We start from the raw sequence: 27,906 nt of genomic DNA, 5'->3' as shown, positions 1-27,906 counted from the left end.
GAATAACTCTAACGCGAACATAGCAACTCTGGGGCAGAGGCTGAAGCATACCCCGAATTTTGTTAGGGAATAAGCTCGCAAATTTTCGATATAAATGAGAATTTAGACTTTAAACTTCGACTTAGAAAACTTTTCACACGAAATATGTGAATTGTCGAATTGAAACACATAAGTAGCAATTTTCATTTGAGTGACATTTTTCGCTTGGGCAAGGTAGCCCAGTGGTTACAGTTTCGAGTACCAGTATTAGAGCAGAGAGACGCGGGTTCGATCGCAGGCCTATGCGCCAGTTTCTGGTCAGAATCGGTGAGTAGGCCGATTCTGACCGGGAGGTTAAACACAAAGCAAAATTGAAGCAGTGTGTTACGAGTTGGGGACCGCAACAAACTGTGAATGTTCTGTGATTAAAGAATCGGTGGCAGGCCTACGGCCTTATAAACGCTGAAACCGCTATTTTTATTATTAAATTATTATTATTGATCATTGGGAGCCCCATCGTAAATGAGATGAACGTTGAAAAAGAAGAACTGGAGCTTTAATAGCTGAAGCCATTTTTTCTTTTGTGCCAGATACTCTAAACAATGTTGGGCTATTTCTGTCACAGCTGTGAGAATTCTCAAAGTTAATTGAAGACTCAAACACTAAATCGCAAGTCCCTAACACGGAAGTTTTCGTATATACATAATATTTTTCGAGGCCCTTCTCAGAATTTTTGGTATTGAGTTCCATGTTTCTAGTACTGGTAGTTCGATGCTCGTCAAGTTGTATCTTCTGGTCGTGTTGCTGAAGACTGCTAAGCAAATGCTCCATCTGCTCACTGATGGACGGGTCTCTGAAGACTGCGTCCACGCGGAAGGCGTTCTCCAGGACTCGCCGGGCTGCCTCGTACCACTGCTTCCTCCTGCAACGAAAAATTCAAACATTTTTTTTATAGATAAGTCCAAATTGATTTCGAAATAAGAATTTTTCACATTTTTACCGGCATCAGTATGCAAGCAAAGCATGATATATTATTTTAAATCAAATCAAGGCAAAGATTTTCAACGAGAGATTCCTTACAACTCACGATTTGCAAAACAAAAAAATGCTTACTTCTCAGCCTAAAAACTTTCTCACCAGTTTTTTATTATACATTTATTTAGTTTTACGAGGAGTTTTTCTAAATTAAAAATCAATTAGACCTTAAAAACAAAGAGCAAATTTTCAAAATATGATTTTTTCACTTGGAAAGCCATACTATACTCCACTGTTTTACATAATTCAGTTTAAAGTTGAGGCAATTGTTGTATCGTAAGGCCAGATTTGTGAGCCATCGTCAAAGAAGAAGATTAGGTAACCTGAGGAGACCTAACCTTTCCTAAAGAACACTTCTTGAGACAGCAGGAAACTTTCCAGCAAGTACGAAATCATCGCTTCTCTATCACTTAACAGTCCCCTTTTTAGCGCATTTTCTCATTTATGGAAAAAATGCACTATGGTGCTCGCCATGTCCGTCTGTCCGTCTGTCTGTCCGTCCGTGACCTCAAGTTTTCGTCGACGAGGAAATGCGCTCTCTGTCACTCACTGCAGTGAGTACTGAGTTATATTTTTCAATCAGATCATCGGTAATGACTGAAGCTCCATCGTTCCTCATCATGAATGTTTGTGCGGCCATCGTTACAGGCCCTAAAACATTTCCGCATATTCCACGTGGTCATGTTTTCACTATCTTACACTCAACTGATTTGACAATGAATGTTAACCAATTCGAAACACTGAGCACAGAGAAACGCTCGCAATACGCAGTAAGCGGGATTCTCAATATGTCGGAGCATTTTAAAATCATGTAAAAAATAATGACTCGATCGGTAGGTTCCGTAATGGCGTCAGTGGCTTCCCCACAGATGTAGCCAAGCTACACGGCACGCATGTGCGAAACGGTGGCGGGAAACTTTAGAGTTTAGAACATAGAAAACTTTTTTAGAAAACTTTAAAAATAATGTAAAAACACGCATCGTATATTAGCGAATTTTACTGCATGGGCATCAAACTTTCTTCTGGCTGACAAAACCGGTTGATTAATTTGTGGCAGCAACATGTAACACGGGATACTACTTACCAGTTAGTAACAGGTTTGTCAGCCATGAATTGAAATCCTTTTATAACCGATTTGGTTTTCATCTGGCGAAAAACAAATTTTTCTCTCGCTTACATGATATGCTTAAACCAAGTCATGAGAATTAGAGGAATAATCGTCCACGCCTTCATTTAGAAAAGATCGCTCATTTAATCAACTATATCGAATTCCAAGTTATCAACACGAATTATGTAAATGAAATAAAAGTTTATCAATAACCAAGTTCTTCATAATTTGAGTGTGTCTTATCATAAATTTATTCTCCTATATTCATCGAGCAAGGTTTTTCCAGGCTTTAAGGTCGCGAAACCTAATATCATATTTCAGGTCATGATGAAATTCCGATACCGACAGTGTTATGGATCCGCGCCTCATTATCACCTGCATATTTTTTAGCAGACTTAAAGCGAAAAACCACATGTTTGGAAATAGTGAAAAAAATAAAACTCAGCACCCACTGCAGTGAGTGACGGAGAGCGCATTTTCTCATCGACGAAAACGTGAAGTCACGGACGGACAGACAGACGGACATACAGAGGGACGGTCGGATATGACGTGCACAATAGCGCCTTTTTTCATACATGAGAAACTGCGCCTAAAAATTATGATGTCTTCAAACGTGATCCCTATGTAAACAGAAAAAAATATAAACCATTTAAATTGTACAAAACTGCAGCTGCCGCTTATGTCGCAGCTACTGTAAACGGTATCTACGGCAGCTCATACATTTTCACATTGGGATTGATAAAAAATTCGTTTTTTGTCACGAATAATTATTACAAAAGCAACTGCCAAAGAACATTATATTTCATATTTCAAATAAATTTTTGAGAATTATCACGGCTGCACAACAGCACCCAATGCCAGCCAACGTCAGAGGGGTTTTTACTATCGCTTCCTTTTGTAACCGTGAGAATCTAGGAATTTTTACTGAATAAATTATTTCAATTGGTGTTTCGTCCAGCCCGATGAATTTGAAAAGGATATTTATTACAGACTCGCATCTGAACCTCGTCTTTTAATTGATATTTCAGATCGGGATAAAGGCCTTGAGCTCATCTCTTCGCCGACATAACATAACATAATATAACATAACATAACATAACATAACATAACTTAACATAACATAACATAACATAACATAATATAACATAACATAACATAACATAACATAACATAACATAACATAACATAACATAACATAACATAACATAACATAACATAACATAACATAACATTACATAACATGACATAACATAACATTACATAACATAACATAACATAACATTACATAACATAACATAACATAACATAACATAACATAACATAACATAACATAACATAACATTACATAACATAACATAACATAACATTACATAACATAACATAACATAACATAACATAACATAACATAGTGATCTCGGCGCTGAAGTGTGGCCTGATGTGGCCTGTCGCCGATTCTTGTACTCTTCGTGCCTTGTTCACAGAAGATCTAAAATCGTGTCATTTGACCGGATCTTTTTATGACTGACGATAGTTTAAAATAGCTACTCGACTTCCACTGGGTTCGATATGGTGCTACTCGGCATTCCAAATCTGAAAATATATTTTTCCATAGCTTTATCTAGTCTGTTCTTGAAAGCGTTCATACTTGGAGCGCCAACGATGTAGAAAGCCATGCCTGCTGCCACCGACACGGCTTCGAAGAAAGTGCAGTACATTTGATAGCCTAATAACAGGTATACTTGACTGACAGATGGTTTCAAACGTTTCGAAAGTGTGCTAATGCCGGAACTATTATTATTATGCTTACCCAGAGACTTGACTATATAACTATTAAATTCAATCAGCTCAAGATGCAGGAACATAATCTATAGTGGCATAAAATTAGCCAGAGACGACTTGAAATACTGAAAGTAGTTAAATGTTTAGTATTTTCAGTTTCTTTTTACCATTACTTCGATCAAGTTTTTTTCTATTTTATTTTAATTTAATATTGTTATTTATTGTTTTATTTACTACTTAATTGTCTTAGCAGGAGTCGAACCAGATAGTGGAATTACAAAAAGGACATTGTAAAGAATTTTACTAGGCATACTTCTCTCGTATACATAAGGTTGGGACGTTTTAGGCAGGACCAGAGTTAATGAGCTCAGACAAAATTCATTTTGAACCAAACTTGACCGAGATTGTTCAGCAATTCGGTATGTTATCATTTACTTATGTTATGATCCTTTTTATTACTTGTTAACTTGGCTATTTTCTCTATATTGTTTATAATCTCGAATAACCTCGATTTGTGTTCAAATTGTTCATTCTTTGTTTTCAGAAACCGTTACAATCTACAACGCGTTTTCATTCTCAACAATCCCCCGAACAAAGAGCCATATTCTTTACAGACATGATATCTAATACATTACCCAATTAACCAGCATTACCTAAAACTAGAATGACATTTAAATGGAGTTTGACGACAAAGGTTTGAAAGTGCAATGTCCTTAAATTGATTTTAACCACGACATTTTGTTGAAATTAAATCAATTTTCATTTCTTAGTAATTCATCGCATAATACTTCAGGCATCTTAAAAGTTCTTCATTAAAAATGATATTACAAAACATTCCAATTAAATTATACTCACGCATATAATTTTGCGAGGTTGAGAGCGGCATTCTGATGGACAGGGAACTGCTGGACCACCATTTGCAGCTGCTGCTCGGCCTGTGGCAACTTGCCTTGCAGTACAAGAACCGCAGCAAGGTTGTTGCGGGCACTGGGGTACTGCGGCCACAGCCTGGCACAACAGAGTGTATTAGGTACTGGGGTACTGTGGCCACAGCCTGGCACGACAGAGTGTATTAGGTACTGGGGNGGCTTGAGTGTAGTGATGCACCGCTTGGTCGCTGTCTCTTATACACATCTAGATGTGTATAAGAGACAGGTATTAGATACTGGGGTACTGCGGCCACAGCCTGGCACAACGCGTGTATTAGATACTGGGGTACTGCGGCCACAGCCTGGCACAACGCGTGTATTAGATACTGGGGTACTGCGACCACAGCCTGGCACAACGCGTGTATTAGGTACTGGGTACTGTGTGTATTGGGTACGTTTGATCAAAAGTGTTACTCGAAGTTATGGTTTGCAGTTTTGGATAATTATTGATTGGATTATTATTTATAAAAGATGAACAACAGTCAAATGTTTCCCTCATGATTGTTTTTTTCGGCGGATATACCTGCAAAATTTTTACAAAATGATTCTATTCTTAACATTCAATATTCAAATAACACTGGAGAACTTTTATTGACTTTAAAGGTTTACAAAATTACCTAATTGTATGCTGGTTCGATAACCGAAGATCGAACCTCGCCATATTCAACACGTTGAAATTATTCCAATGGTTTAATTAAAAAAATATAACTCAGTACTCACTGCAGTGAGTGACAGAGAGCGCATTTTCTCGTCGACGAAAACTTGAGGTCACGGACAGACGGACGGACAGACAGTCAGACAGACGGACGGACGGACATGGCGAGCACAATAGTGCATTTTTTCCATAAATGAGAAAATGCGCTAAAAAACCAGCCGAGTTCTACTGTGGAGGCATCATGTCCGATGAGCCCAGCCATTGATTAATCTTTTAAGTCAAAATATTAAACCACTCCTCATAATAAAAAAATACGCAGCTTTCCTATTATTCAATATCTGAATGTGAAAATTATTGATTTCTCACAAAAAGTCTCTTACAAGTGATACGCGCTTCAATGTGAGCTTCACGTTAGACAATGTTGTTTCTACTTGATACTTACAGGAAACGCGATTAGAATAAATATTGTCAGTAATACTTTTAATTTCTCTCATTAATTTTTCATGATTTAGATATTTTTTTCATGTTTCACATTCGATATTCTTTCAATTTCTCCTACAAAAAAACATTGTGGATGTCATTACTCATTGTTCTAAATTTCTGTTTTTGAGAAGTCCTGCTGTCCTGCATTTGTGGCGTTAACCCGTTTAATGAGAAGATCTGTTATAATGTTAGAAAAATGACCGTTAACGGTATTACCGGCATTTCAGTTGCCGGTCGGCACGTAAAAAGAAACACCGTTTCACCGTTTTTATTCCAATTTAACACCAGAAATCCGTAAAACATCTGATTAAAACGGCGAAACAGTTTATTTTCACGGGGCGACCGGCCACTAGGATGCCGGTGGGACCGTTTTTTCACCGTTTTTTTAACAATGATAATGCGTTTATTGACGGCACAATCAAGAATGAGAATGTACTTCTGCAAGCTGACGGTCATTAATTCTCCACTGAACGAATGTTCATTGACGGACCTGAACAGAGCAGTTCAATTTATCGCAGCGCTGGTGAATGCCTAATAATGGCTGCACTTGACTGATGTTTATTAAAGACGCATTGATGCGAGACGAAGTAGCAGTTTCGGCACTAAAAATGCGAGACGCACAATACATATTGTTGTGCATGATAGTGACTGATTGAAGTTAGCTGTTACTGAGCAATGAGAAGAAATATTGGTCATTAAAAACATCTACCTGCAATGCCGAACAATAAGCAAACAACAAACGATCTTTCCGTTCAATTTACTAATTAAATTCAAGATGTTTGGTCGAGTAATTTAATTTATCAAAGAGGCGAGTTGAAAGAAATACGAATGAATAATTATTTCTAATAATGATAACAATAATTAAAGACTTTTGATGTAATATCGAGATTCATAATTTGTCTGCTGCTATACATTAACTAATGTTAATGAATACAATGGATTTTAATTGATCTCATGTATGCAGACAGTTAGCCCCATGACAATTTTTACGGAGGAAGAGCTCATCATAATTTATTCTGAGAATAATCTTTAATTTGGAGACTAGATATTAAATCGACAAAAAAGTTTACAAAATTTCAGTATCTCACTGAATGAAACAATTTATTCCAAAATGATTCTCCATCTTAAATATTCTGAAAGAATATTAATATATTGATTATTATTATTCGAAATGCGGGCCTAACCTGTACCACTGAATTTTAGTAGTTAAAAAACTGTTCAGAAACAAAATAGGAAATTAATTTCGAATATTTCAGATATTGATGCAGAATATTTATAAATATTCAATAGTTACTAGGGCCAACGTTGTGGAAAATATAACATGAGGTATTCAAAAAATTATTGAAGAGCACATGAATTGCTCTGTATATCGGACATCTAAAGTAATAACGTAGCATTTTACCGAGCTCTGATCAACAGTTTGAAGATTTTATCTGTGATAATTATTGTTATGTGCATGCATGATGGAGTCCGCGACCTGGTAAATTTCAACACTACCAATGTCATACTCTCGATTCGGATTAAAACGCGAACTGGGTCATTTAATTTAAATTTTATCGCACATTATAATAAAATTTTAACATTCTGAGACAAAAATTTTGAGAAGGGTTTTTATTTGTACGTCGATTTTGTTAAAGGAAAAGTACAATTTTTTATTCAATATATTGACATGAGTAAGGTCCTTCAATTTCATCACTTCCATCCCCGGAAGAAAGTTACACATTTTCACATCCCTCTACTTAACGGTCTTGTTAGGAATTTTGCGTAATTTTTCTCATGCGTAAATTTTCTCACATATATGTATTAGGTATAACTAATAAGGTCTAAGATGCTTTAATTTTTGTTGTTGAGTCTATTGAATTTAAATTTGAATTTTATTGAATAACTCTATTGAATTTTTGTTATTGAGTTATTGAATTTTAATTTAAATGAGATTAAGGTATCTATCTATATTTTGAAGAAGATTAATTTAAATATTTTTGTTCATCATTGCTAAGCATCACACAACTGAGCTATCATTGTTATTCAATTCATTTTTTATGTCATTCAGCTTCCTTAGAATTGGCTCCAAATTCTTTAATGCTGATAATATGCAGATATGTGGGTTCTATTTTCAGTAATAATAGTTGAAGTAATGATGCATTGGAATCAGAGCCGATAAATTCACTTGATTTATTTAGAAATTTTGCCACTGCAGACATTGCTTGATGAGCTATACGTGCCGAAAAGTCCTAAATATGGCAGCGATTCATCTGCCATTTAAATTAAATTCACATTCAGATATTAGTGGTCAAGCGGAGTCCTTCAACAAGTTTTTTATGTTGAAGCGTTTGAAGAAAATAAATTCGAATATTTTATTCTACAATTTTTGCACTACATTTACAGCATTGTATTCAACTAGCATTGAAAATTCTATTGAATAATAAAAAGTCTTCACCTGATGGCTTGAGTGTAGTGATGCACCGCTTGGTCGTAGTCGTGTCGCTCTCTCATCAGGTTGCCGTAGTTGTAGTGAAACTTAGCGTTGTGCGGCAACACAGCTAAACCGGAGCTGGCACAGCAAACTTTGTTCAGAAAACTTTTTCCTAATTGCGATTATTGAATTAGAAATAATATGGATAGCACAGAATAGATATGATATTCATTAACTTGTTTTTCGATTGGATTTAAAAATTGTTTACCACCTGTTTGATATTTTATGATTACTTCAATGATAATTAGAATTCTCTTTCATCGGTTCTGTAGAAAAATAGATTCAGGGTGCAAGAAAAGATTATTCACTACTACAAATATTTCAACAAAATAGATCATTATACAAGATAAAGTTCATTCAATGCTCAGAAAACGTAAATTACAGTCATATATATGATAAAAATTTCTACCATTGACCTTCAATCTTTGTTTGTAGATGCCTCTTTATTACCATTTTTAATAGATCCCCGAAGGAAGTTTCGAATTAAATATGTTATCATGTATGATTAGAACTTATGAAAATCTCACCGAAGAAGAGTTTCTCTCGAAGTCCAGTCGAAGTTTCTCAGGACGCATTTGTGAACGAAGAAAAAGAAAGTGGCAACGAGACATAACTGCCCGAGTCTTCTTGCGAAATTATGTGTGAATGTGAATGAAAAGTAGTTTTTTAAATTCAATTGTAAATATGATGAATTCTTTTCCTTCGACAATTCGAATTTCCTTCGTTTAATCCTAGAGGCACTTGAGGTGATGCTGCAGATGTGCTTCGTATGATTCAAGGCCTCATTTCTACACGAAAACTCTTTGTATACTACATTCCCTAAACGTTGCTTCTTTGTTTTGCTACAAAGCTGCTTGCATTGTCGTTCTCTAAAATTTGTATCGTATGCTAAACATTGATGGCTTCTTTTCGATGAAAGATTCGAATCGCCGTCGTGCGATGACACTGCGAAGCTCTTCTTGGTAGACGAATCCATTCGCAGCTGGTAGCTGGCTCTATCAGACATTGACGTTAGTGCGTAGTAAGTGCTAGTTTCTCCAAAATTTTTGTTAGGTTCTTCATGATATTTAGTTTTATTTCCAATGTCAGATAAATTTTTCCAATTACGAACCCCATTAACTGATGAACCAAATTTTCCGTCGTTCTTCCTCAAAGCTTCCTTCAAGTAGGCTGACAAAGACTGGGAGATGTTGGAGGCCGCGACTTGTGAAGCGGAAAAATTATTGCTTAGATGAGAAGTTTCAAGATTTGCAATGCGCGAGTGAGTACCATCAAGTAATGTCTTTGTTATTTGATGACACACGACAGCAGGCGGTCTTGTAGAGGCTTCTAAAGGGGACGAATAAGGCGAAGATATTGGTGAATGATTGTTAGTACTTCCGCAGGATGAATGAGCCGATGAATATCCGGACGAATCTCTGAATGCGTATTTTTCTAACAATGAAAGCCTCGATAATGGTTTTTCGGTGGTTTTGTCCAGAGTTTCTTCGCAAACTCTTATCGTTGTGTTTGAGTTCTGCTTGAGACCACATAAGCATATTTTCTTCTCTGTGCAATGCCTTATACTTAAGGGCCGCCATAGACCGTTGTTTAAACAGCTCCGTGACTTGCCATTGTTTCCACTGCCCTCTTCTGTTGCCAGATCTTTTGCACCGCCACTGGAGGTACACAAACGGCTCGCTGGTAATTTTCCTCCGGTCCTTTTGTGCACCTCAAATGTTTGGCCATTTTTCTTTCCGTCCGAAGGCCGCCCGTAGAATAGCAGGCGGGTCATACCCATGCCGACAATCGTACAATAACCCAAGCTGAAACGAAAGAAATAAGTTTTTAGTCATTGGGGATACTTCATGTCTATCTGAAATATATTCAAAACATTCAAATGTGAATAATAATCTTTATATAAACATGTTTCCTAATAAGTTATTAAAATAACTGGACAAATATTTATTCACCTAAAAAGTTTACATAATTAAACGAGAATATACGAGGCAGTAAAAATACACCAACGTCAATTTCAAAGGTGTTCTTAAATGTAATACTAAAAAGGTTTCAAAATCAGGCGATTCAGAAAATTTTTCAATAAAGTCACTTGCCAGTTATTTCAAATGAACTGGTAGCCTATTATATATGAGTCTATAGCTCTCAGTGTAGTCTTGCGCCACACTGAAATTTTGGTGGGAAAATAATTTTTTGCGGATAGAATACAAAACTCACGGAAAAATATGAAGCGTTCTATAAAATAATTTCTGTGCTTCCAAAAAACTAAAATAATTTTTAGGTCAGAGCCGAAAGATGAGATGCAATTGAACTTGCCGCTTCAAACAATACTTTCTTAAATCAGCTTTCGAGTTATGAATATATTAACTACAATATATTATATTATATGAGTTTTATTCGTTCGTAAAGAAAGCGCACACATTACGTGCAAAAATGTCGAATAGTATAAGGTGATTATGAGAGGAAAATGAAATGTTTTAAATCATTTAAATTAATTTTAACTGTCGTATTCAGTGAAACATCATCGGCCATTCATCAACCTTAAATCAACGCATCAGTTAGAAATGGGCTTTGCGAGAAATCTTCATCCGGAACACTTCAGCTATAATTTTAATGAAGTAGTCCATTTTTCAAAGGACTCAAATTCCACTCAAACTCTGAGAATTTCCACTAAACTTCATTCATTAAGTACCTTATTTTTAGGAAAGCGTATATAATAGAAATACCCTTTTTCCCTGTACTTCAATTTATAAATATTTAGATAATTTATAAGTGCATTTTGTCTTCACCGGCGGTATGTTAGTCCTATCAGTGAACCTTGGGAGATAAATAATGGTCTAAAAATCCGTCAATAAATTCTCCACCTGATTTCACAATTGTCTTATTTTGAATGTTTGAAGTACTGTTTGCTTCCCAAAGTAGGTCTGGACTTATGTTATAGCATTCAATCAAAAACTGCCTCAAGCCCTATACTATATGCGAGAGAAGCCATGCTGACTATCACTTGTGCTACGCCTGTCCGGTGTCAGCCCAAGCAAGATTTATTGCCACAAAATAATATATGTGCCCGATTTTTCGCTGACTACGTAGTATTGTTCGGAAAATCTCAGTGTAGAATCGTGTCTACGAAGCTTCGATCCGTCATATATCTTTTCAACAATTCTTTTCGGTGACCGTCGAATTAAGGAGATTTAATTCTGGTGTTTTCTCCCCACTGATGAATAATTGAACATTCTGCCACGTACAACAAAAAATTTTTGACAATTCGCAACGAAAATAAAAATTCCGGTTCAGGTGAAGTCATCCTATTGTTTTTCACTCAACACCTAACATTATAAAATTTCCTCAAATTGCTTAAAAATTTTAAAATAGCTATAATTGTTCGCATGCCCCTAATTCGGTCTTGTCGATGATTCATTTCCTATGGGCAATGGATAGGATGCAGCGTATTAATATATGGATGCACAGAAAATAATTTTTTTTTTTGAACAAGAGGTCAGTCATACGGAAACGAAAGATATTAAATTGAATTTAGAAGTGAAATGGTTCGGAAACTATAATAGGATTTGTTATTCTGTCTCGCAAATGAGATTAGCGTTCTTTTGGCAAAATAGTACGTTTTATGGCGTATTTTATTAATGTTAATGTTTCATTTCTTGTAGTTCCATGAGATATCTCGAAGTAAGCTCAATACGAATGGAGCTAAATTCATGTACGCTACACTCTTTCACCGTGAATAATTAAATCAAACAGTAAAAAATTTTGATCAAGTAAATTATTATTTCAATATAATTCAACTATTTTGAATATTTTTGATCGTCATTTAAAGATCTAAATTGTTTTAAAAGTTAAACTAGCTCAGACGTTGACAGAATTTGACTTCAAGTCAGTATTTCCATGTCCACTTAATTAATATTCAGCGCAACGTTCACCAACTCTTTCAAATGCCCCTGAAGAAGTGCTTGAAAGAAATAACTTGGACAAACAGCATTCTAAATTTTACTTCCTCGTGTGCAAATTCCAACTGCATAGGAATTCCAAGCCATATCAGAATAGATCTGGTTATATTTATAGTGAATTAACTGAGAAATTCCACTACAATCTTATTACATGAGATTTATTATACACTCCTCTTTAAGTTAATTTAGATTTCATAAGGGACTATTTTCAAACCAACAAACCGTATTAATAACATATGTTTAAAAATTAATTTTTTAAGACAACACTTCTAAAGAATCCAGTGTCTCCAATGTTACAGATGTACAATGAATTTCTCATTTTATTTTTGAATATAAAAAAAAAATTCTCAAATTTTTTTAATGTATAAATTTTTTCAAAATTATTTATTCTGTTAATTGATTCATGCATTGCTTCCGACTTCATACAAGTGTGCAAATTTTCAGATAAATTGGACAAATAAAAGTGTGTCAAATATCAGTTATAAGATTTGTAGCTGACAAAATTATTTTTTCAATTATGTTAATATTGAAAAAATTAATTCTTAAAATAATTTATTTCATCATTTGATTCATGCATTGTCTCCAACTTTACGCATGTATACAAAATTTCAGATCGATAGGATAAATAAAAGTGTGTTAAATTTTGATTATAAGATTTGTAGCAGACAGACAGACAAACAAGAAGTGAAGTTAAAGAGAAGTGTTGTAATAAAAAGTATGCATCACTCAAATCAAGGAATTTTTAGAAACCTAGACAAACTCACCTTTCGGTCATATAGATAAACTTGTTTCAAATTCATTCTGGATACAAATAGTGATTCGAGCAATATAGAAGTACTTCCCTGTCAAAATTTAGCCGCGGCAGACGGTCTGGTTTCGGTTGTCAGTCTCGGATTAGAGATGATTCAGATGTGAAATGGCCGCATCTCATAATTAGCCGCCCAGTAGGAGCTATTTTGGGTAGTTTCATGGGAAAAAATATAAGGGTCAAATGACACACGAAATTAGCGGCTGGCCAGGCCACCATTGGCTTACCCTGCTCAGTAGCTGGCCTGAGTTCTTATAGCGCGAGCGTTACTAGCCCCCTGCCATTAGTTGTGCATGGCGCTGCATGTGCATTGTGCATGGGTACGAACTTATCAACACGCTAGCGTTTCAACACTCTTGCATTGCGTGTACGTAGACATGCTTGCGTTGCGTTATCTACAACACGTGCGCCCCACGATCGCCCCAAGCTCGACGGGTATTTCAAAAGATTCTCTTTCGGCGCTTATTTCGCTCCGGCAACCGGAACCTAAAGCGGACATAGAGCTTCTAATTTACACCGTAAAATGAATTTGGGGCGACCCTGAGCCAGCGGCTGACAGGCATCCAAATTTTGATAGGGTTAGTAATTCAACTCCCTCTAAAAATACCACAATATTATACGAGTAGATATGCAATTTCCATCTCATATTATACAATATGAGATGGAAATTGTTGTACAATTTTCAAATCCTTTTAGTTTATACACAAAATTTGGAATCAATGAATCAAAGACCAACATGAATCAGCCGTTTAAAGATTGATCACGTTGTGCAAGTGTTCATGCTCAGTCGTGGTCCATGTCGATGGGCGTTGCTCGCGTGTATCATTAACGCTTCAGGTGCGTAATTCCAACTCGATCTGAGCATTCCACGTACTCACGCTGCTGGTTCTTGCACGCAGGTCTCACCGATCCGTGAACGCTTATGAAACGCGTTTCACAAGCTAAGTGAAAATGCGACAGCATCATCTGCTCTGCTCTCCGATACTGGAAATGTAGTGTATCTATTATCCATCCATATGATTGAACATACTTCATATTCTTTTCGACGGTCTAAACAATAACCACCCTATTATTGAGTAGACAATATTTACGTACATAACTCTGTTTGTCTACAGTCTTACAGAAAATTATTGTCGTACAATGTGTGTGTTCACTCGTGTGCAGCACTAAGCGTGACAACAACGATCCGTGTAAGCACTCGTGTTCAACACAAAGCGTAATTTATTACATGATGCTTCATGCAGCTTCTTCTTAGCACAATGTGAGTACAGTGCCATTTTTAATTTTTAATAATAGAACATACGAGATAACTCTGCAATTAGAGCACAACAGTCACAAAAACTTGACCATTTCTTAACTACACTTTCATTACTTAGCGTCGTTTGTTCTGTTGCTAGCGCTCTATGTCGACTATATGGGGTGCGTGCTGGAAGCCAGCAGGTCTCAACTTCACACTATAGTTCATATCCCTATTCATAACCAAGTACTCTAGAAAGCAAAGTGGTCTATGAAGTTAACAGCTTTGAGTCATAGTCCACAGCCACATCTCAAGTCAGTCTCGTCTTCATGGATGAGCAAGCCCAGCGTAGCCTTACCTCCGCACTCACCCCAACATTCAACTCATGCAATCCTAATCGGGACAAATATAACCTATTAGGCTGCAGTAAGGTGGGGAGGTGAGGCAAGTGAGGAGGTTGAGCCGGTCATTAGCTTCAGCAAGGTAGGCAAGTGCGGTCGAGGTCGAGGCAAGTGCGGATTTAGGGCCATGATCGGCTGGTTTCGAGTAGTGGCTGTGGAATTTCGACGCTATGATGCACGTGGATGCAAGCAGTACGAGACTGAAGTAGCTTACGGTATTTCTGCGTGGCCTACGGCCCCGAGTAGCTCAGTGGTAAAGTGTAGCTGTGCATGTTTAGGCTAACTTTGGCTCTATAGGACCAGTTTAAAAGTTAAATTTGTAGTCAACGGTTGTGCCTCAGATTACGCTAGACGCAGTAGTGCTTGCCGCCCAACTTCAATAGCTAGCGCCAGCGCCGCTTGCATGTGCCACTGTCCAATGCCAGTGCTACTGTCATTCAGCCATGCTGGTGTAATGAGCACAACACAAGTCCAAAACTATTGACCCCATTTCACAACTAGAGATACACGGACGGCTTTTTGATAAAATTTTAAACAGATTATTCGAACACCTCTCACCACTCAGAGCATACACATCGTTAGAAAACACGGTTTTAGGAAACGAAGAGGAAAACACAGCATTAGCCACATTCTACGAAATACTCGTCATACATCTTACATAACGACACCCTACAGACATAGTACTACACGATGTGACAAAGACCAACAGTTTGGTTTGTAATACCGAACCAAAAAACAAAGTCAGTCTACTCAACCTCCACCCATCATTTACATAAATACTAGCTGATTACCTTACATGCATAAAGCATCCAACAAAAAAAGTAATAACATAGGTCCTCTACCAACACACCACACAGGTGTCAAACCGGTTCTACATCCAATCCACGACTATAATCTAAAAGAGATTAGATAGCATTTGCAGCTCACATAACCGCAGGTTACTGCATTATAACAACCACCCAAAAACCCTGCGTTATCCTGGTAGTTTTGGTATGTGTTTCAAATGTGGGACATACGGACTGAAAATTGTAAGATTTAAGGCAAAATTAAACTTCATAGTACGAGCAGTATTGAATAAAATGTATTCGAGTATTGAACGCAACGGCGGAGGTACAAATGGAATATGATGGTATCCACGATACGAGCAGGCAAGGTCTAAAATTCAATTACGGAGCGAATCATTCGATGGTATATTTTAGATACCCATAGGACGCTGTGAGCGCAGAAACTGAGAGCGTCACACACACAAGTACACAATATATGGAAAATATTAATTTAGGAACATAGAGAAGCCTTATTTTGAAGGACATTAAAACTTACCATGTCTGCATCATTAGGTGTATTTCAATTCGTCATTTGTTCACTCGGATTAACGTCGGAAAACTATGGAGCTTCTATAAATTTACCCGAACTTACTAGCTTTAATAAAGCTATTTAAACATTTGAATAATTGCTTGTCGGTTCTATGCAACTTCTAATTGTGAGATGCCTCTAAAATTTAACATTAAATGTGGCTATGCAGAGACCTAACGGTTCAGTGCATTCCATATTAATTGGAGCTTAGCTTGCGCATATGAGATACTTTGGCTATTGTTTTGTCGGGCTGCAATTCTGCAGAATTATTAATTTTGTGAGCAACCCTCATTCTTCGAACAGAGGACGAAAAACACCGCCTTGAACATTAGGAAAGAGCAAAGAGGACCCTAAGAAAAAGCTTCAGGGTCTCATTGGTGGCCAGAGATTTACTCGCGAATGCACACTCACGATTTCCCTAGAGGAAATTGTTTGCTTGTCCACTTGGTCCGTTCAATCTGCATGTGGAGCTCGAGATAAACGGTAACCTGTGGTTGCGACGACGTCCAGAGTAACGGCCCCGCAGAGTGCAAGCTTACATTCGTGGATATTAATTCGCGGGAGCGATCCACGCTAAATCCCTTACCTGCGCCGTCCAAACATCGAGCCAGAATCGTGGCTCACGATGTTATCGTCTAGCGGTTCTGAATGTTCGAAGAGAGCTTCACGTTCTTTAATTTTCACAAATGCCGCCAAATTTTCATCAATGGATTTCACAGTCGCTGATAGTTTACATTATAAAGTATATATTTTTCGTTCGATTGTTTTATTTCTCTTCATGAGTACACTGTACACATGCGTCAATATTTGGTTGTTGATGGACGAGTAATGATTTTTATACGATTAATATATTTTTTTACATTGAAGAGTGTCCGAAAATTCACCAGTTTATTTACCATGTTGCTGCTCGTAAAAATAGACAATGGATATTCTAATAATTTCGCGAGGAATGAATTGACATTACCATTCTTCACCCAATTGATAAGTTGCTATGCCTTATTGTTTCGTGTGTTAACTAACAGTTACCCGGAATGCTTCTACTCTTGCCTCATCTTATTCGTGAGTAATGGACGAAAATCCGCAAAATTCGAGTGCACAGTTAACTGATCTCATTAATTTTATTTTATCAATGCACAAGTCATGTGTTGCGCTATTGTTGTATAATATGAAATGACTTCTCGTTCAATATCAACAAAACGTCAATGGACGTTAGGCTGCCAGTTACTGCTAAAAAGTTCACGTGCAACTTTTGTATTGTAATGAAAATTGCAAACAACGCAAATGTTTTATAATATGAAAAGACTTCTCGTTCAATATCAACAAAAAGTCAACAGACGTTAGGCTGCCAGTTACTGCTAAAAAGTTTACATGCAACTTTTGTATTGTAATGAAAACTACAAACAATCATAATATCTCTTTACGTGGCACCAGCCAAAACTCACCTCGGAATATAAAGAAGGCGCTCCGCTAGCACGAAGCCTACGGGGAAGAATAGATTTGAGGCTGGCAGAAAACTACACAGCATCACAGCCAGCGACCACAGTAGAGCTCGACCTTCCTCTGTACACTGCGAACAAAATGTTGCACCGGCGTTAAAAATTATTCATAGGTTCAGTACACTATACGGATTGCAAATGCGTAGAACCCTCTCCGTAATGCGTTAAAAAATATAACTCAGTACTCACTGTAGTGAGTGACAGAGAGCGCATTTTCTCGTCGACGAAAACGTGAAGTCACGGACGGACAGACAGACGGACATGGCGAGCACAATAGTGTATTTTTTCCATAAATGAGAAAATGCGCTAAAAATGCGTAGCAACCTATCGTTTTTGGGGCAATGGCTCGTTAGATCGCTGCAAATCGGCCCACCAACTTGTAATTCACTGGAGGAATGCTTGGAAGAACCAGTGATAACGAGCAACGAAACAAATTGTCATCTAGGATTAAAATGAAGGAGCTTAACAAACGATAATTGTTATGAAATTAGAAATTCTTTGCCTAATTTACATCACAATTTCGATGATGCAATCTTTGACGCTAAATAATCTACACGCTTAGGAGAAAACTATTTTATAAAAAGATTTAACGAAACTGTAGGACAACTTGAATAATTTATGTGTATTTAAATATTTTTAATATAGAAAGGCATTAATTTCGCTTACTTTTTAATTCATCATCTGTATATTGACCGGCATTTCCTATAACTAAAATCCATCTTAAGAAACGAATTTATCTCTGGAATGCGTTGAGGAAATTGCAGTGACTTTTTGGAACAAAAATACACTGAATCTATTGCAAAGAATTGTAATAAATTTTTAGCTAAAAGTCTAATTAAAAAAATGTGTTCATAGAGATAATAACAACATAAATGAAAGCCATTGTTAATATTATCAAGATAATTCTCACGAGATCTTGTATGGCTCGCTTGAGCAGCAGCAGCAGCACGACTCCGAGTGCCAGCGAGGCCAGCACTCGGGCATCACTCCACGGGTGTCGCAGGAGCGGCACGGAGCCGAGCTGCCAGTCACACGACAGCGATGACGGGCACAGCAACAGCCAGCAGTTCTGGGCTACCAGGAACAGGTACGTCCATGTGAGCAGTACCTGGAGTGAGGAGTACCTGGAGTGAGCAGTACCTGGAGTGAGGAGTACCTGGAGTGAGCAGTACCTGGAGTGAGCAGTACCTGGTGGTGGCGCTGGTGCTGAAGGAGGCAGGGTTGTCCTGCTCTGAGAAGAGGGGGCGGGAGCCCATCATCGTCACTCGTATCACCACCACGCCGGTACCCCGTTGGGGGGAACAAAATAATCATATATTATTTGTCGTTCGTGAAATGATTCTGAAACAAAAGTTCCCTCATCGTCATCATTTGTTCGTTCAGCAATTGTTTTCGATTTATTTTTTAATATACAAATCTCGATGACAAAGAACCATTCGCGACTTAGCATAGAACTGGTATTTAATGTGGATAATACTTTCATGACAGCTATCTCTGAGCTGGCAATTATAAAATATTTTTATGTAACCGCAGGCAGAGGAATAGTGAGAATAATATATATTAACATTATAGAGGAATATTAGAATATTATTCACTTAGGAATTTGTGAATTTGCTTTCCTTTCATTACTTTATTCATAGTTAAAAATGCATGCATTCAACTCAGCAATATTGATAACATATAATGTTTCCTGAAACGCTACTGTTAAATTTAAACACTATTTTATAGTTACCAATAGAAAAGTCTGGGTTGTTCTCACTAGCAATGCTCGAATCTCGTCCAAAACTCTCCCTCTGTTGGAGTAAGCGCATCGACTATTAGATTCAAACTCAAATCTCTACAACATCCGGCAAAATTTGTCCCAGCTGATCGGGAAGGAAGTGGGATCGGGAAGGATTTCATCGATTAGCTGGGGATCGATGAAGTCCTGAATCGGGATCAGGAAGGATTTCATCGATTAGCTTGAGATCGATGAAATCCTGAATCGGGATCGGGAAGGATTTAATCGATTAGCTGGGGATCTATGAAATCCTGAATCGGGATCGGGAAGGATTTAATCGATTAGCTGGGGATCGATGAAATCCTGAATCGGGATCAGGAAGGATTTCATCGCCCGCACTGTGATCACACGACAGAAAATGAAGTGAAAACTTGATTAATCAATAAATATTATTGTGATTGTTTAAAGAAATGTCATAGTTCAGAACAGAATTAGTTAAATTTGAGTACGATGCATTACGCTCTGAAATTTTGGCTGACAGTATTCGATAAATTGACAGCCACTGGAAAAGTAACAGTTATGTACTGTTGGTTAAACGAACACAAAGTAATATTATCTGACAATATTGAAACATAAACTGTGAGACAGATCTGCTTCTTATAGTTAACATTCAAATCTTTTCAAAAAAGTTGCTTATAAAATAAATCAAACTTAAGTGAGACTAACAGCTTTACCAGAATTCATCTCGCTTTAAAAAATTTCTCGAATCATCAGTATTTTTTTAAATTGTTGAAAAAATAAAAAATTTTCCCTAAACGAAATATGCGAATTCGAACAAAGTTGTTCCTGGCAAGTATTCAATTTAATACAAAAAGTATACCTGAATGCTTGCAAACGTAGATAATATCATACCCAAGCGATCGTCTGTAGGCTGTAGTTTTAAAAATTGTTGAAAAATTATAACATTTCCCTACACGAAATAGGCGAACGCGAACAAAGTTGTTCCTGGCAAGTATTCAATTATATACAAAAAATATGCTTGAATGCTTGCAAACGTAGATATTATCATACCCAAGTAATCGTCTGTAGGCTATATTTTTAAAAATTGTTGAAAAATTTAAAAATTTCCCTACACGAAATAGGCGAACGTGAACAAAGTTGTTCCTGGCAAGTATTCAATTTAAAACAAAAAAATATACCTGAATGCTTGCAAACGTAGATGATATCATACCCAAGTAATCGTCTGTAGGTGAGGCAAACATCCCAGACAATGCAGACAGCGAGCGCCGTGATGGCCTGCTCTTTACACAGCACGCCGAGGACGGCCCAGAAGTAGCTCCACATGAGAGAGGCTTGTCTAGGCTGACGATCAGAGGCTGAAGAGGGTGGATGTCGACACAGTTGGCAACTCAGTGAACGACAACGATAAGGCAGACGTGATTTCAATTTATTTGCGAAGCACTTAGGTCCAGAATTAATATGGCTTATTTCATTGATGGGATCAGAGTTAATTTTTAACGATGGCAAAGCGCGTGTTTTATTCCAGCGTGTTCCATGGGAATACGCAAGAACACTCCAGAGCATGCCTGAAATATTTTTAAGGCCCCAAATTGACTGGAATCTCATTTTATGCTCGACAATCTTTCTCTCGGCATTATTTTCTGATCCTTTGAGAACGCAAGCCGTGCTTCCCTGTTTCCTCGTCATTTTAAATTTTGTATTGTTCTTGATAGGCTTCTTGATGCTAGCATAGTTTACGGATGCGCTGTAATTTCCTGCCTCTCTTCTCTGAAGCAGGTCATCTAAATATTTCGATTCCCGTAGACTCGACGGCGGAGTGATGCGGTTTTCCGCTTCACCTGCAGCGCGATCGCAGAAGCGCTTGTGTCTCTCGATAGCCCTGTTCAACCAACACGGAAATTTGCAATTTATCGCTGAACATGCATCACCATTCATCGTGTGAATTTTACAGCATCAACTTCAAATTTGAATCCTGAAACTACGATCAGACGCTAACGTTTAATCCTTTTTAGCGCATTTTCTCATTTATGGAAAAAATTCACTATTGTGCTCGCCATGTCCGTCTGTCTGTCCGTCTGTCCGTCCATCCGTGACCTCAAGTTTTCGTCGACGATAAAATGCGCTCTCTGTCATTCACTGCTGTGAGTACTGAGTTATATTTTTTTGTCTCTATAGTTTCTATACATTGATAAGTCTATTAGTTTCTATAAATACTATCAGTTTCTGTAAATTGAAATACGTAATATATCTAATATGTAATTTTAATTATGATGCCAAAATGGAAGGTTCAATTCGGAATCTCAAATAAGTAACACAACTCTCCTCAATAAAAAATGAACGATTTAAGTGAATACAATTGAAATCATTTCGAGCACTGATATAAACAAGACGTAATTAATAGAGTGCTTAGAGCATTAAATAATAATAAAGATCTTGACTGCTGAAATAGAATAATTTCAAAAGTGAACACGTACTTGTGATAGGCCAAGAAGCAGGCGAGGAACGCGAAGGCTGCAGCGACGTCTGCCCGACCTACCACGCCGGTCACCTGAACCCAATGTTACAATGAAAATATTAATAATATGCGGTTTAAAAATTACTTTTTAAAGACAAAACTTCTAGTTCTAAAGAGGCCAGCGTCTCCGATGTTACACATATACAATTACTTTTTTCATATTATTTTTAAATACCTAAAATAATTATTTTATTTATTCAAAATAAATTAAATTCTCGAAATTATTTATTCTGTCAATTGATTTAAGTATTGTCTGTGACTTTCCGCAAGGGTGCAAAATTTCCGATTGATTAGATAGGTATAAATAAGTGTGTTAAATATCGATTATAAGATTTGTAGCAGGCAAACAAACAAACAGCAAGAAGTGAAATTAAAGGGAAGTATTGAAAAAAGTAACGTATTCAAATGGTTGGAGAACTATTATTTTTCTTCAGTTAATTGGTAAGTGGGATACACTCAGCATATTTTGGCTACGGACATTTTTCAATTAATTTGTGAATGGTGGTATCCAGCAAGCGAATAAAGCTCATTAAGCTGTCGACGGTTTCATATAACTGCAAAAACTATCAACAAAAAAGTTCCAGTCAATAAAATTAAAGTTTTTGCACGGTTAATTAGGCGTCGTACGTAGCCATAAATCTGAAACTGGCTGCAGTATAAATATGCAGTGTTTTTAGGCCATAGTTCTGCAGGAGAAAAGCAATTTTCCAAAAGATATGCACAAGTATTGAATCATCAGGAGAGTTTTTAAGCAAGAGAATATCTGATAGCCTCCGGATATCGGAGACTCGCCACCCTTATTGAAGTCAGGAGTAAATAATCAATTCAGAATATAAATCATTTGGGTGTTTCGTTTTTCAGAGCATCGAGTTGCAAATGAGCGCCGAGGCGCTAAATTTTGTTCCATGGCTCTTAGGATCATAGTTGCTTGGCCATGTAGACACTGTGAGTGTGTTAAATTAACGCGGATGCGGTGTCTAAGTGCATGTAATGCACAGCATAAGTTGGAATCAATGCATGAGCACCAGTTCACAACCGCCCTTTCGCTGAGAGAGGTTTTTGCTTTAAGAATCTTCAAAAGTCTCGCAATAAAGCCTGCATCCAAAATAAAGTTTGACGTTAATTATATCTTGGCAGCAACGGGTAATTACATTGTGCTATGGGATGTTATTAATAAGCTAAATTATTTTAATGGAAGTCTTTATCTTTAGCTTGTTTTTATGATGCAAACTTTTGTCGTGCTTTCAAACCTGTCGAAGCAACAAATTTGAAAAACATTCCTCACAATCGCGAAGAATTATTATGCACTGACTTTCAAAAGTAAAAGATGCAAATTTTGTTTAGAAAAATCAAATTATTTTAGAGAACATTACAATGAGAATCATGGATTTAATATCAATGCATTAATGTAAAAAGCAAAAATCTTCAATATAATATAAATCGGGATAGTCTTACGGGTAATTTTTTACAAATGCTTAATTAATCGATAATGATCATCAAAGTGAATGAATTCACATTGATGATCGTATTCGTGAATGATTAATATCATTATCATATCAACTGGCGAATATTAATATTTTTCGTCGAGAGCAACAACAAAATTTAAAATTTTCTGAAATTTTGTCTATGCGACGAATTCGTTGCAGGGCAATCAGTTGATATTCAATACAAAAACTTTCTATTCAAATTGAGAATGTAAAGAAATATGTATTGAGAATGTAAAGAAATATGAATTGATAATGTAAAGAAATATGTATTGAGAATGTAAAGGAATATAATTAAGTTCTATCGCAAACATAAATTAGTGCTTGACTCACGGCCTCGGTGTGCACGGGATGCACAGAAAACAGCAGCGCACTGAGCAGCACGGCAGTAGAGGGCAGCATCAGCACCCTGAGCAGCACGTGGGTGTAAAGACAGACCACCGCGCAGTGCAGCAGCAAGTTGACAGCGTGGGACAGTCTAGGCTCACTCCGTCCCAACAGCCATCGCTCCAGCCTGAGTAGCAATTAATGCTAGATTTCATTTACTGTATTGGTATGACAATCTAAATAGTTAAAATGCTACATTGCTCTTATTTACCCTGACCTCGACAGCATTTTTATAGCTATTATTCTGCTTTCGAGTTAAAAAAGCTTCGATCTAATCGAATGTTACTTATTTCCCCAGACTTCGACAGCATTTTTACAGCTAAAACTTCCTTTTTGGGTCAACGAATCTTCGATCTGATGGCACAGAGATGTCCAAATAGCGGTGCTCAAAGGTTATGTGAATCAGCAATTCTGTATGTCTATTGATGATTGGTGAATATTTAAGATAAGAAGAATTTATGTATGTTTATCTATAAAACGCTGAAATTAATGATGTCTATGTGTGGTAAAAAGTTGAATCGTTTATGCTTTTTTAAGAAAGTGATGAAATGATCCATGCCCTTTCAAGAAGATATGATTGATGTATATTCGAGAAGAAGATTTATGTTTATTGAAGAAAACGATGAAGTTATCAATGTCTACTAGAAAAGTGAATAATATAAGTCGAAAAATAATACAATAAAGTTTATACTCTTTAATAGTTTAATCTTTTCGTGAATGAATGAAGCAACAAATGATACGTGCATGAGACAGGCATCTAATTTCGTCCTAACTAGGAAAGGATGATATGGGAAGCAATAAATTTAGTAGGGTTAGTTTCGTTCAATTCATATAGATTACATCACTTTCAACAAAAGGAATTTATTTACATCATTTTTATTTAATTTTACATCATTTTCATTCCTTCATTTACGAACGTATGGAGCATTTATACGATTTGATTGCATTGCATGTCTAGTGGAAATTATAACCCACATATCTCTGTCAAACTATTGTCCCAAAACTCAAAACAAACTCCTTGCAAAAGTTTTATTTCAAAAGCTACGCCTGCAGCGGCTGACAGTAACTCTGACATTCTCCTGCATTGCCATGTTTTCGAAAATTTATCGAGGGAAACCGACTCGTACGAGTCGAAATATTGTACATTTTGTATAGTTTGGAGCGTAGGGTTCGACAGCGGAATATTTTTTGATATCCATTTCATATGTCGATCGGAACTCCGCAGAGTTCAATGAATAAGCAATTTGTTAAGAGAGCCGCTCGCAATTTTTCACTGCATAAATTTTGAACTTTTTAAAATCAAGGTTTAAACCGAGAATTACAATTCAAAGTAAACATTGAAATGTTGGAAATTTCCAGAAATATTCATGTCTCGTGATAACAACTATTTAATATTCATTCGTTTACAGGGTAAAATTCAAGTCAGCGCTGAAAAGTATTAATGGAAAGAAATAAAGAAATGAATTTAGGATCTATGAGTTATTGAGCAAAAAATAGTGCAGTTATATTGAAGTACTTGTTGTTCTCCTCGATCTCGAAAATGTACCTGTACCTCGATCACTCATTGTTTACAAAGTCTAATGTAATGCTAAATTTTCTTAGCAAATATAAATCATTCCCTAGAACCTCTAATTGCAGCAACTGAGGATGACATGAAATATTCATTACATATGCTGTACTTCAGGACAAAGAGTATTAAATTCGGCAAGATTTCAAAGTTAATAGCATAACTTCTAGTGTTTTATTTCAAGAATTATTATTGTGCACAAACGTACTTAATAGTTTACGCATTCTGCATTTTATTTTCATGTGTTTTTAATTTACTATGTAATAGCTGATGCCACTTGAGTGAACAATTTGAGCCTCACGATTAAACCAGAGGTCATGTTCTGTTTCATTACTTTTTATTGCCTGATTTGTGATTTTTTTTAATTATATAATTTCGTTGATAATTTGATGCAAGGTTCTCAAAAGGGGGAACAAACATGGGGACAAAACAGTTCTCATCAGGATCCAGAATGATTATAGAGCGATTTACAAGCACCCTGGTGGATTCGTACGCTTCCATGGTAAACTTGAGATAAAGCTGCTGGTCGAAGCTCGAAACTTTTAAACTGCTGAGTCAGGCGGACAAGCTATGAGGCGATATACCCAGTGAGCGCTTGGCATCCCAATGAACAAGCTAGCATACCATAAATACTCATGCCATATTTGAGTTATACTTAGTTATCTTACTCTATATTTTCAGAATTCTGAGCCTAAAACGTTAGAATTTATCACCTCATACAATGAAGGATGGTATGCAATCAATAACAGTTAAACTTCTACCTGATTGAGATTTTTCCTATTTTAGATTTTGGGCCAAAAAGAGCGATGAGTAGAGGATGTAACGAAGCTGGTGATCGGAGATACCTGATGGCGTTGTCAACCATTTTCCGTTCACATCAACTGATAAATGCACATAGCATTTACCAATTGACAACAGGAAACTAGCAAACTATGAAAACAACGACGGCCTTTTTTCTGTATAAAGTGAAGCGGTTTTCGTCGTGACATTCAAGCAGCATGTTCAATCCAATTCAAAAGCGGATCAATCAAAAGCTTTCAAGAAAGCCTTACCGAAAGCTTTGAGTTATACAAGAAGAAACTGTCCAGCCAAATTTGCTATAATTTACTTATACCATCCTTAGCAGTGGCTGAATGCAGCGTACTTCGTCAACCTAGGCAAAACACAATTGAATTCTTGCCGACACGCGTATAAAACTTAGGAAGATTACGGGACCCACCTGAAACTAAGGATGACGAGGGGACGATAGCTTTTGTGCGACAGCGGATGATCGAGCCTCCGTCCCCAGTAGTCGTTGACAAAGACGTGCATAAGTGGCGTTGTCCCTTGCACGTCCCTGTTCTGGACGATAACACTGATGTCGTCGTGAACGTAGTCGCCGAAGAGGCCGTTCAGGTACACCGCGACAGAAGACAGCAGCACAACGCAGTGAAGCTTCAGGCACTTAGTCCGTTCGTTTGTAAAGCGACTTGAAGCCATGCTTCAACTGAATTAATTTAGTTGAATTAAATAAGGTCAACTGATTTAAGCAAACTTGCAGCAGGGTTCATTGCGTGAATCATATTGAAAATATTTTTATTTTCGTAGCATTTTTTTCCATTATAATTCTAGTGGGCAAATTAATCAATTTTTTCCTTTTTTAACTTGTGTTTATTTAAATTTATTTATTTATTGTTGTTTATTTAACTTCCTTATTACTTGTGCATAACTATATATCCAACATCAAATATCACAGATGTATTCAAAGTCTTTCCGGCGTTCACTATAACAGATTACATTAAGTCACTGAACAAAAATATCTGAAATTCAGATTGATATCTGAAATTGCAATTGAAAAATTATTCGGCATATTATAACTGCCTTATTTTAAAGAAAGAGCTCGCACTTACACCTAACCTTTCATAATAAGTCTAGCTTTTTAAACCAAATTACAACCATCGCATCTATGCAAATGCTTTTCTAAGCGAGGAAGTTAGCCGATTGTTATAGCCCGGCTAATATTTTTAACACAAGTAGAATGTTCTTAACATTGGTGATTGAATGCTTTAAAGTTCATTTCCAACCTTTCTTTTTTAAGTCCTTTGACGATCAGAAATTCCGATTAAACGTTTTCTACAACTATACGTGATTGCTTCTCCTGTGTGCCGTGAACCTTGTATAGTGCGTTGTGCACAGACCATTTCAAACTCTCATTTACAAAACAACAAAGACGGTACATATTCTAACTTCAGAATGTAGTGTGTGAACTTAGTACGAGGTCTGTGGCACCAGCCTTACGTTGTTAAACTTTCTTCACGGATCGTGGGCTGCGGGAAATGATGAGTCAGCGTGACGACGGATTGCTCAGTTTGAGGCTCAATGGCGCTACTTTAACGAAGTGAACATCCACAAAACTTCCTGAATAAGATCTACCCTTTATTTAGACGCTGACTGCAACGTTCTCCTCTTGAGAACATTCGTGAGACAGCTTTTCTTAGAAAGGCTTGGGAAATTGCTAATATACGCCAACCTTTGCTAAAA

At 36.9% G+C, this 27,906-nt stretch overlaps 1 protein-coding gene across 1 annotated transcript; it reads right to left on the bottom strand.

The window, feature by feature from the left end:
* Nucleotides 1–383: 383 nt before the first annotated feature.
* Nucleotides 384–26,865, bottom strand: LOC108675526. Its single transcript, XM_047884206.1, has 14 exons — nucleotides 26,606–26,865; nucleotides 23,766–23,946; nucleotides 21,908–21,981; nucleotides 21,272–21,312; nucleotides 20,644–20,788; nucleotides 19,452–19,485; nucleotides 18,849–18,978; nucleotides 18,603–18,766; nucleotides 17,639–17,763; nucleotides 8,969–10,246; nucleotides 8,406–8,519; nucleotides 5,113–5,132; nucleotides 4,757–4,955; nucleotides 384–901 (listed from the first exon to the last, which is right to left on the bottom strand). Exons 1-14 carry the CDS (start codon nucleotides 26,863–26,865, stop codon nucleotides 481–483), a joined length of 3,186 nt encoding a protein of 1,061 aa, XP_047740162.1. The 3' UTR covers nucleotides 384–480.
* Between the last annotated feature and the right edge of the window lie 1,041 nt (nucleotides 26,866–27,906).

This window comes from Hyalella azteca, unplaced genomic scaffold, assembly GCF_000764305.2.
Source record: "Hyalella azteca isolate HAZT.00-mixed unplaced genomic scaffold, Hazt_2.0.2 contig14865, whole genome shotgun sequence".
NCBI lineage: Eukaryota > Metazoa > Arthropoda > Malacostraca > Amphipoda > Hyalellidae > Hyalella > Hyalella azteca.
This window is presented reverse-complemented; position numbering and strand designations above follow the sequence as displayed.